Source organism: Mastigoproctus giganteus, chromosome 1, assembly GCF_048544385.1.
Source record: "Mastigoproctus giganteus isolate SK-2022 chromosome 1, ASM4854438v1, whole genome shotgun sequence".
NCBI lineage: Eukaryota > Metazoa > Arthropoda > Arachnida > Uropygi > Thelyphonidae > Mastigoproctus > Mastigoproctus giganteus.
Window position 1 is genome coordinate 172194672 of NC_143575.1, and position 12523 is coordinate 172207194.

The 12523-nt window shown below is 36.1% G+C and overlaps 1 protein-coding gene across 1 annotated transcript in view; it reads right to left on the reverse strand.

Annotated features, from left to right (window-relative positions):
• LOC150091263 (serine protease hepsin-like) overlaps positions 1 to 12523 on the reverse strand; it is a 51056-nt gene that overhangs the window by 19448 nt on the left and 19085 nt on the right. The window contains exon 2 of the mRNA XM_090389848.1: positions 5710 to 5923. Within this exon, the coding sequence (XP_090245974.1) occupies positions 5710 to 5923 (214 nt within the window). The remainder of the gene's footprint in view (positions 1 to 5709; positions 5924 to 12523) is intronic.

Genomic DNA, 12523 nt, shown 5'->3' on the forward strand with positions numbered 1-12523 from the left:
TGTATCATCTGCAAACTTAGACATTAAACTTGATATCCCATCGTCAATATCATTCATAAACACCGAAAACAACAATGGACCCAACACTGAACCTTGAGGAACTCCACTAATAACATTAGTCCACGTTGAGCAGTGTCCATTGATTACCACTCTCTGTCTTCTGCCACTCAACCATCCCCTTATCCATAGCAGCAATTTGCCTCCAATGCCACACTGCTCCAATTTGTGCAGCAGTCTTCCATGTGCAACAGTATCAAAAGCCTTTCTAAGATCCAAATATATGATATCAAAGTTATTCCCTGCATCCAGTTCTTTTGTGACTACATCATAGTATCCAATCAAATTGGTCAGGCAAGACCTGCCCTTAACAAAACCATGCTGCGTCTGAGCTATAACTGAATTCTTGTCTAGATGATCCTGCAGTGCTTCTTTAACCAGTGCCTCCATTAATTTACCTGGAACAGAAGTTAAACTAACAGGTCTATAATTACTTGTGTCAGCCTTTGATCCTCCTTTGTGAATTGGGGTTACATTTGCACTTCTCCAGTCTATGGGTACCTCCCCTGAGTCCAAAGAAGCTCTCATAATTATGGCTAGGGGTTTGCATACTTCCTTTGCTGCCTCCTTTAATATAACTGGATAGATCCCATCCACCCCAGGTGCCTTTTTTATGTTTATCCTCAACAATCTCTCCTCCACTTTCCTCTCAGTTATTACAAAATCATCCAGCTCACTGCCAATGTTTACTTTACCTACATCATTCTCCTTCCTGAATAACTCCTCATGCGTGAATGTAGATGCAAAATACTCGTTTAGATTGTTAGCCACCTGAGCAGGATCCTCAACTGTTGAACCATCAATATCCAGTGGACCAATCTGATTCATCCCTTTCCTTCTCGAGTTCAAGTATGTAAAGAACTCCTTTCTGTTTTTCTTTGCATCCTTTGCCAAGGATTTTTCGTAGTCTGCCTTTGCCTGCCTAATCTCCTTTGTGACTTGGTTACAGACCAACTTATATCTATCATAGGCTTCCATGTCACCCATTAATTTGTATGTATCCCATGCATTTTTCTTCTCTGCCACATGTCTCATTAGTCCATCTGACAACCATTTAGGCCTAAACCTTGAACAATATTTCTTAGTTGGTATGTAAAGCCTGGTAGCCACCAATATTAGTTCCTTGAATGCTTCCCATTTTGAGTTTGCTGTTGGTAACATCATCAGTTCGTCCCACTGTATACAATTTAAATACTGTCTCAGACCATCATAGTCGCCTTTACGAAAACAAAAACCCTTCCCTTTACCTCTGATGGTAGTTACCTCCTTGAGTAAATCCCACTTCAACACACTGTGATCACTGCCACCTAGTGGTTCATTTATCTGCAGGTTCTTAATGCATGAAGAATCACTACTGATAATCAGATCAAGAGTATTGCTCCCTCTTGTTGCCTCACGAACATGCTGATGTAGAAAACAATCATCCAATAAATCCACAAAAGCCTTGCTAGTGTGCGAGTGACCAACCCACAAATTCCAGTCAATATCTGGGAAATTAAAATCCCCCATTATAAGACTCTCTGATTTACTGGCCCACTCTATTTCCCTGTACAATATATTATTATACTCATCAGAGTCATTAGGCCTATAGCACACTCCTACTCTCAATTTTGATTTCCCTATGCTTATGTCACACCAAACTGACTCGACACTGCCCTGTCCATCGATGTCAACTGGCTTCACTTCCTTTGACTTTATGTGTTTCTTAATTAATAGCATAACCCCTCCTCCCCTCCTGTCCTGTCTATCCTTTCTATATACATTGTATTCCCCAAATTCCAGTTCCGCATTACTTATATCTGTGTGACACCACGTCTCTGATATCCCAACAATATCTGCCTTTGATGTTTTGAGCAATACCTCAAATTCATCAAATTTATTTACCAAACTCCTAGCATTGGTGTACACGCAGGTATACATGCACCTGTTTCTATTCTTAGCTACCCTAACACAACCCATGTGTTTACTTGTAACGCAATGACTACCAGCAGTCTCTGAAATATCCTGCATCTTGTTTTTCAGACTTCTGCTCATTTGAATAGAAGCAGTGCAAGAATCACTTCAACCTCTGCCAGTGGCTACTGTTAATCTATTAGTCCTTGTATCCCCCCCAACTAGCAGTTTTCCGACCCACCTAACACTGCCTCGACAGCATCAGCAAAAATTCTTGCACCCTTTCTATTTAAGTGTATCCCATCCCTGTAGAAGCAATCTCTCCTGTTAACAAGTACAGTCCAGGCTGAAAAAAAGTCTACCCCTTGAGCCTTGCACAATCCCTCCAGGGCCGAATTGATCGACAAGGCTCTCATCATATACTCCCTCCTATCGTGTCTGGGCAGAATTGCAGACACTTTCAAGTTCAACCCTAATTCACGGCTTTTTTTCAACAGTGACCTGTACTTGCTAAGTAATTCCGCCGGTCTCCTACTCTTAATATCATTAGTGCCAACGTGTACAACTATATCACCCTTTGTGCCCTTAAAAGATGATATCCGCTCTACAACGTCATCAACCTTTGCCCCTGGCAGACATACCCTGGTCCTATTCCACCTATCCTTTTTACAAAGTATGTTCCCCGTTTCCCTGACAATAGAGTCACCAACAACTACTAGTTCCTGTGGGACCAGCGCATTCTGCCTAGGGGGCTGCCCCTGTGTTGCCTGATGACCAAGTGCAAGCTCTGGCGTTGATGTGGGCAGCTGAGAGCTTGATGGGCCCCTCAATTTATTTCCTTCGAGGGCATCCACCCTGTCCTTCAAGGTCTCATAAAGGCCCATAACAACGCTGAGTTGTCGCCTGATTTCCTTGCACTCCTTACATCGTGCACACACAAAGACATCCCCCTTGGCAGTATCATGTCCCGTACCCGACTGCTCCGCAAACATCAAGCAAACAGTGCATTTTAATAGACTGTGATTCAGAGGGCAACTGCCCCCCTCAGTTCTCCCCTGAACCACAGCACTCCCATTAGCTTGAGCCTTTTGCTTTGCTGCTCTGGTCAGAGTCATGATTCCAATTTAATTCAATAAAATTTAAAACAAAAATTAAATCCTTAAGTTATATCCCAAAACAGTTATGTTATATATATATATATATATATATATATTTTTTTTTTTTTTCGGTATCTAGTGTTCCCTTTATACAACTTCCGTATCACGTGTACCACTATAGTTATGTATTAATTATTTGTTACGATTAAGTCGTTATATATATTTATAGAGTTAAAAATACAATTTAATTGACAATAAAGTTTATCAAGATTAATAGATTTACTGATTAATTGACAATATTATATTATGCAGTATACTACACTAAGCTTATGCTATCGTGTAAAAATGGCGGGAATTCACGAACGGTATTTCTACGGACTCGTAAGTATTGATTAGCTTCGAAATCTCGCTATCTCAATTTAGACTAAACTAAGGATCCTGCCTAGGTCTATAATCTACTTATAGAAGATAATTTGATATAACAATTGGTTAATAAATCGACTAAATTTGGTTAAAAGACCTCTCGTTCAATTTGTGACACGTGAATTTGATACCGTTACCGATACTAAGTAATATCTACGAAATCTCTGTCTAAGTTAAACTTTAAACTAAGTATCGTAACTAGGAATATAAAGCTACTCTAGAAAATAAGTTAATATGACAATTTAAACTAATAAAGCAGAAAATAAATCAGGAAAAACTTCTCTGTTTGAAGAGCTTTAAGGAGCAATGTCTGCACAGGCTAACCTCGCACCCAGACTCGGTATTGTATCCCAGTATTGTATCCCAGAAGCATAACAACGGAAATGGCTGTAAACTCGAAGTTTGCAGGTAAAACCCAATGTCATAAATCTTCCTTAACTGTCAGGTCCCGACTGTTCGGCAGTGACAGACCTGGCAGTATGGTAGTTTCGCCACTTGTCGCAACTCCACCTTGCAAGGCTTCTTTTCAAACCACCGAGAAAACGCTGTTTATTCAAAAGTACTGTATATACTGCACTCGTCATGTAGTGTTTTAATGTGCTCATGCGTGCTATCTACAAAAAATTGTGAATTCAATCACAGTAATTAATTTTTTAAAAAAATGACCACAGTTGCAGAATATAATCTCTCAATTTCCCAGACATAAGATGTTCTACTAAAAATTTACTACACGGTAAATTCATAACGATCCATGTTTTTCATATCTTTTTTTATTTTTAATATCCTTTTTTTTAAATACTGTACTTTTTTAATACGAATATTAAATGCAAAATGCTCAAATAAATAATTGTGTTCAAACGAGTTCAATTTCATCCTGAGTCTTAAAACGTTTGAAAAGGTGAATCTTCCTAACTAAGCAATTTTTTAATTGGAAATAATCAAATTCGCTATAGAATTAAAAGGTAGATCCACCATGACTAATTTGCTTATAAATAATTTATTAATACAAAGCAAAATCTCAAAAAGAAAAAAAAATATATCAAATTGCCATAATATATATATTGATATAAATTCTGATTTGCCAATTCAGTCTGTTAAATCTGAGACATTTTTAGCTTATCTTCGGAAACTCTGGAAACATTTTAAAATCTTTTTGTTAACCCCCTAAAAGAGTTCCAGTTTCCAATTATAGAAACATCTCCTACAATAATATAATGACATCAGACAAAAAAATTAGTCGCTTGTGGTATATAGGATATATTACAGATTGAACAAATGTACCTTCTACGCTTGTTTGCTTACCGCACTGAAATTAAGAGTAATGGTTAATTTTCCCGTTGTCTCTATTTATATGTATACAGCTGTGACTAAAGAAGCAAAGATTTCCACAACGAAAGCTGTCACGTAGAAGAGATGTTAGTGAGCGGCAATAGCAATAGAGCTTTTAAGGAATGGTGAGAGTCGAAATCAATGAAAAATCAGCTGCAGAATTGTGATTTGCTTACAACTGATATGCCGTCTTTGCTTAAGTGATTATGATTGGCGATGTAAAACTGCAGCCATTATCAGTCCACTGCAGGATGAAAGCTTCCTCAACAATTCATGTTGGGGGGGAAATGGGCCATAATCTGCCACGCTGGTCCAGTGCGGGTTGGCAGATTGACTGTATTGAGCAATCAGGGGTTTGAACCCCGGTCTACTCAAAGAGCGTGTGCTACTGCACTCCCGCTCCTGACCACTCGGCCACGGAGGCCCAAAGTACTACTGCAATCCCACTCTTGACCACTCGGCTACGGAGGCTTTTGGCAACGTATATCGCGTATAAACGAAAAATGATTTCGAGCAAGTCAAGAACCGCTACAAACCGTCAAACAAGGATTTCACTGTCCGATTTCTGAGAGAACATTGAGAAAAGAATTGCATAATATAATTATTTGGATTAGGGTCCCCGGAAAAAGAACTGTTAAGATCTGGGCATAAAAAATCCCGGCTAATGTGGACTAAAAGGTATAAAAACTATGCTGTTGTTGATTGGAAAGCTGAATAACCTCACCAAGGCTCTTCGGTGCTTTACCGGTTTCGCCAGGAGTTACAAAAAAATCTCCTCTGTTAGATCTCATGGTGCACTTTTTTAATTCCAGCTTTAAGCTATCGAGATTACGATCTTTAATTGTTAACTGCTTTACGTACTATGAAATCGCTTTTTGCATGTAATTGGGTGATATTAATAAGTACTTACTTTTCCTTGAGGTGCAATTAATGTCCAACTGCATGACGAATCTGCATAATAATCGAATCTATGGAATCCAGGAGACGTAATGAAGCCTTCTGTTTGAGTGACAATGATCGGTTGATCAGAACCGCAGGCGATGGTAGAATTCACTGTCAGAACTTCCCTGGTTCCTGATAAGATAATACTGTGGTTATTTTCTAGTTGAAGCTTTTCATATGAACTTTAATTGCAACAAATATATAAAGTTATAGTCCTACTGCCACGAGAATGAACTCTAAGTCACAACAATACACAGTGTATTTAAAAAAATGGAGGGATTACTCAAGTACAGAAAAAGAAGGTATACGATTCTGTACTTATTTTTCTGTGCATTCATATGAATACTTTTAAAATGAAAATTAATAAAAATCAAAGTACCCTAATCACACCCACCACCCTTTTCCCTAAAAGACTGCGTCTGATGGCGACTTTCAGTTCATTCTCGTGGCGGTATGATTATACACAGTCGTATCATTTAATTCTCCAAAATGGCAGCCCCAACGTACATCTACTCAAGTTCCGGCTGTCTACCGGTGGATGGAAAGAGAGCATACATCCAAGAATCGACTAGAGATCACACGCATTTATGGACATAATGAACAGGGCTTATAAGTTCGTCTTAGGTGGCCCTAACACGACAGTTTTGTTTTTGTTATTGTCCAAGAATAGTCTTTGAGAGTAGCACAGTTATTAAAATCACCGTCTTTTCGACATTGGATGCGCGACTGTTACAGAGCGCCTTAAAATGTTGTGAATCTGTGTTCGCTTTATTCAACACCCGAGCAGAAACAAATCCTCATGAAAGTGTATAGAGATGCAACACTAATAGCATATAATGTAAGGCCTTAGCCCACAAAAGGTTCACATACTTAAAACTCTTTGCCGGACAAAGTCTCAGAAATTGCAGCTGTGTCAGCAAATTTTTCTGCACTCTGCTTCATCTATTGGCAGTTCGGCGACACTTTGTTGGCTGCACGGCGGTGTTGCCATTTCGCAAATGTGGAAAATATCTGTAATCATTTGTATGATTGTTCATAAATAAAAATGAGTTTAATTTTAAATTAATGTGAATGAAATTTTTCAATAGTCAATTTTAAATGATAATTTAATATGATTGATCCAAACAGAATTCCAATGAATCGTTTATCCGATCCTGCAGGATAAATGAATAATTTTACAACATTTTTTATTTTCTAATTTTTCACAGACATGGGCATAGTTTTCTTCAGGTTATGACAACTTAAGCGCAGTATTTATTGTTTCGAATAATAAATAAATTATAATTCTTAAATAAGCAAAAATATGTTTAAATTGCTTATGAGCATGCTAAGTAATCCAAATAGCCCATTAGGTTTATATGAATTTATGGTCTGAATTTTGTACCCGGCGTATAAATCGACCAATTATTTCAAAAGTAACTTTTGGACTTTCAAAAGTCGAACTTATCCGATGGAATATACGTGCTCCTTTCAAAAGTAACTATTCAATCTTTCATTAAGATATTTTAATTACTGGATATTGTAGCCTTCGACAGTTTTATAATTTTTGCTGTTATAGCCTCTACTTTTCGCGCACAAAACAACTCTAATTCATTTCTGTATGTGTGTTATATCCTGTATTTTTTCCATCTCGACGTCGAATTTTGGTTGTTGACTATGTTGAAATTATTTACTCCTGGAATGATAAAGATAATATTGTCGTTAATGGTATGGTTACATAAATTTTACGTGTATTAAAATTATGCAATAAGACATGTCTTAAAACGTTATTTTATTTTCAAAATATGAATGTTATTATTGTTATTATCATTAACAGCATTATCACCAAAAGGATTCTGAGCAAAGGTTTTCCAGGTTTTCTCTCTTTATGGTAATTTTAACAATGGTGGAATCGCCATAAATTCATTGCGAAAATTTTTGTCTGTTCCGGACAAAGTGTGAAGTGGATATTCGACTGCCAGCGCATTATTGATAGCTAACTTCAAGTCCAAGCTCAATTTCTGAATGATGTTGAATAAAATTCATGTTGGAGTCTCACATCAAACCATTGCAGAAACAGGCTACAATAGTTTGATGTGAGACTCCAAGATGAATTTTAAATAAACCGTTGCTTGTTAAGTCATCGATTTGCAAAATAAGCTTAGTACCTTATCGAGCACAAAGTCAAAAGAATTTACAACTGTGTGGTCATATTACTAATTGATAGAGGGTGCAGTGACGGAAGTGACCACTGTCATTGACCTTGCTATGAAGAAATATGAGCCATTTTTTGCGAATTACATGTCAGAATTAATTGCATTCTATGGTTAAGGCATCATGGAGGTTGAAACATGACCACATCGTGTCTCTGATTCAAATATATTTCCTTTGCAAGTGGGGTAGAGTTAAAATATACGTCTTATGAATCTACATCACAGCCTTTTTTTAAGGTAGAAGTAATCACAAAATTACCTTCATTATAAACTCATTTATTTGAACAGTTAAATGTAGTTTTCCTTACCTCATTAGTTTTCTAGAATGAACTAAGCATCATCTCTTACCTTCTGCCTTGTCCGAAAATGCTAAAGCTAGTAATATCTAAAGAATTAACTTCATATTAAAACCATTTATTTGGAAAGTTATATGATCCACGTACCTCCCTGAACTCTACAGGATGACCTATGTATTTCCTGAATATATGAACGATTCTATTATCTTTTTTTTGATACGAAGAATGATAACAGTTGAAACCACAAAATATGTTGCATGCAACATTCGCGTTTTTTCTCACCGACACTCATTTCTCCTTTCTGAAAAAACAGAACACATGTGTTTAGATAATTCCCTCTTTGTTTTCTTATTGAACAAATCCGTTTAAATTCACTAGTAATTCACCGTACTCTGAGGCTCCACCGGACTGAAACAAAACGTTATAACGTACTTTTTATTTAATCAATTTATTTAATCTACCAGTAATAATATCTACTTTTATTTAATCTACCAGTAATAATATCTACTTTTATTTAATCTACCAGTAATAATATCTACTTTTTATTTAATCTAATAGTAATAATATCTACTCACAAGTCATTATCTACAAGCAAAGAGAACAATTCCCATTACCTATTGGCCTTTAGCTCTACAAGTATTGGGAATTAATCTTTAGTTTCACATTAGAAAAATTATAAATTATTTAATACCATTTCAGATTAACTGAAGAGCTAAAATTTTCAAATGCCATGACGTGCCATAAAAAATATGCATCTTAGTTGAATTATAATTTTTCTAATAAATTCACAAGTTCCAAAATACCAAAAAAATTACGAAAGTACCAGAAGATAAACGAAAGGAAAACATTTATAAAATTGTATGTATTCGAATAAATATTAAGATGAAACTCTTAAGAACGATATACAGGATAAATTATTTCTAAACGTTTTCGTTTATTTATTTATTTCAAAAAATTTAAGCGAAAAGAGGAAATGCAATAGAACAAATAATGTATAAAGAAACAGAAAAATCAGTCTAAAAAATGTACAAGTACAAATATTAAAACGATACAGAATTAATATTATTATTGAACTAGCGTAATATACAAGGAAGCGAACTTATTATTCTGAATCTGCAAAAGAAAAAAAAAAACACTCTATCACAGTATTCTCCTCGTCAAAAAGTGCTTGCCCAATGCATCTTTTAATTTTGCTAAACTTTTCTCTTCATCTAACCTCACAAGCAACTTATTTCAACGTTCTAAACAAGCTGCCCGAAAATTTCATAAAGGGCTATATATCCTTCGATAAAACACCGCCGACGGTTTCTAGTTTCCAGTCCTGAACAATCTTAGTAGCCTGCAAAGATTCTTCCCATCAAATGCAGCGAAAATATTTAACTCACTACACATAGATGCCGAAAAACTGTGTGAGGATGCAACATACCGGAAAGAGATCTTCCAGAATTCTTACAGACTTACCGAAATATGAATCGGCTGCAAAGTACCAAAGAATTGTGAATAAAAGTGAAACTTTCTGCTTTAAGAACAATAATAATTTGTTGACTGTAAAAATATACCTTCTGTAACAGTTATGTAAATATGTAAGTTATAGATGGAATTATTACTGAATTGTAAATATATGAGTTGTAGAATGTATGTACAGAATCATTAATATGTAAATACTGTATATATTAAACATAAAATGTGTATAAAATGTATTTCGGGACGAGACTACGTGTTCAGTATATGTAACCCACTGCACGTAGTATCTCGTACCCTGATATGTACTTAGCACCCTCCTGGCACTTTGCCGTCCCGGGGTGGTTTCCTTATGGAAATAAACAGATAATAATAATAATAATAATAATAATAATAGTTTCCAAGCTCTGCAGACCGTATTTACTCAGCCCGTCCTCTTATGGGTAATGCTTAGCGTTCTTAACCAATCTAATAGCCCTGTTTTGCACCATCTGTAGAAGTTCTATACCTTTCTTTACATGTGGCCTCCAGACCTGGATAGAATATGTCAAATGTGGTCACACCACCATCTTATATAGAGGGATAACGACCTCCTTTCCTTTACTTGCAAAATTCTGATAAATCCCAGAGCACCATGTGCGCTTGTTATCGCATGCTTTCACCGCATGCGGAACCACTTCATGTCTTTCTCTATCGTAACCGTCAAGTCTTTCTCATCCTGAATATTCTTATCTCTTTCCTTAATCTATAAGCCACTCTTGAAATTCTTTTCTGAATATGCAATTTTTGGTATCATTTGGTATCATTAAATTTCAGTTGTCATTTTTCAGACCATACTTGCAGTCAGTCCAAATTCTTTTGAATCGTCATAGCCTGGTTCTAATCGTTTGTGCCTCCTCCTAACCCTTTAAGTCATCTGCAGAAGTTGACAGCTTCCCCCTTAACTTTTTCATCAATATCGCTAAGGAAGATAAGAAACAAGAGAGTTCCAAGCACTGATTCCAGAGGTACCCCACTAGCTACTCCAGCTGACGCTGAAGAATACTAGTACATGCACTAGCACTGTTCCTAGTATTTATACCGCACTTTTCAGCAATAAAGATAATTTATTTAATACCTATTTATGCATACCGTCTGTCTCCTGTTCTTCAACCAACTTCTAATTAACTAATGGATCTTTCTGTTATCTTGATATTTATAAATAACCTCTCCTGAGGCTCTGTATGAAAAGCCTTATTAAAATCCAAATATAAAATGTCAAACTTGATTCGGGCATCCAATTGCTTTCGGGCATCCAATTGCTTTATAACTTCATTACAGTTTTACCAGGCAAAATCTTCCCTTCATGAAACCATGCTGTGAAACATTTGGGATATCATTCTTGTCGAGTTGGTCCTGTGTTGCACCTTTAACCATAAATTCCATAATCTTACCAGCCACAGAAGTCGAACATCTATAATTGCCTAACACTGCTTTACCCCTTCTGTTATGCATGGGGAAGATGTTGGAATTCCGCAGTCCAAAGGAATAATCAATAATCCCCGAATCAAATGATGATCTCATTAGCATTATTAATGATGGACGGACTCAGGTTTCCAGGTTGCTCACTACAACTGGATGTATTTGCTGTTGTTTGAGAGGGTCGGTAAGAATAACCTGATGTACACCATGCGTCAGCGATTTCTTATACTCAGTATTTGCAAGCCTTACTCCTCAATGGTTTATTACATATTTACTTTAGTTATCGTATGAAGCAGAATGACAAGCTATCATGATGTGGCCATGTCCGTAAACACATATCCACATCATGATAGCTTGTAACTCTTCCATGCTTTTTTATTTTTCTCGGTTGTCTTTCAACTTTCATCTCATGTATTTCAGTATCTTTCCTTTTAGTTGTACTTCTTAGCTGGAACAAAGGTGTTTGTGGCCTCCTGATAAATTCCTTAATTAGAATTAGAAAATGAAAATAAAACATATTAATAATTTAATATAAATTGCATTAATACTAGTAAAACTTACTAATTTAATAGAATTAATAGTATTTATTGTAGGCACAAAGAGTAAATATCCAAAAATATGTGTTTTAAATTGAAATATTTGTAATCTTAAAAAAAAAAAAAAAAAATCCAGGAAACAACACAAATGGAATCTTGGTATTAACCAGTGAAACCTGATCGATAAATTTAAATCGAAGCAGTTGGACAATTAAAATGTGTTATGCGTATTTTTTAAATACAACCTATAAGTGGGTAACAAAAATCAAGTCAATGTCGAACGTTGTAATGGGACGCTAAATAATTTGCCAGACCGAGTTTTCCTGGTAGATTAGGGCTTTGCATTTCAGACATTTCACTGTGTAGGGAACCGTCAGTTGTGGGTTTCCTAATCCTGATCACAATGAAAAGGTCTCCCACCGTCCATCCACTGGCATGACTCAAATCAGGAAAAAGAGAGGTGGAGAAAGTACACAAGGATTTTCAATTTCTAGTTTTACAGTAAAGCCGTCACAGCGCAAGCCACGTGACATTTTGTATTAGAAGCCCTGTTTCTAGTAAATAGCGGGGCATTCGTCGTACTTTTGTACTAAAATAGAAAGAAAAAAAAAAGTAATTATAATAATAAATAAATACATAAAAGAAAGAAAGTGGTGCTGCTAAAAAAAAAAAAAAAAAAAAGGAAGAAAGCACTTAATTTTGTCTGCAGGCCGAGGAAAATTTTCATTTCTTGAGGATTTGAGTTTATATATTATTAAAGGAGATCTAACCAGCTATGCATCAGCAGGATGTTATCGACAGATCACTGCGGAGAAAGTACAAAGAGTGAGAAAGTT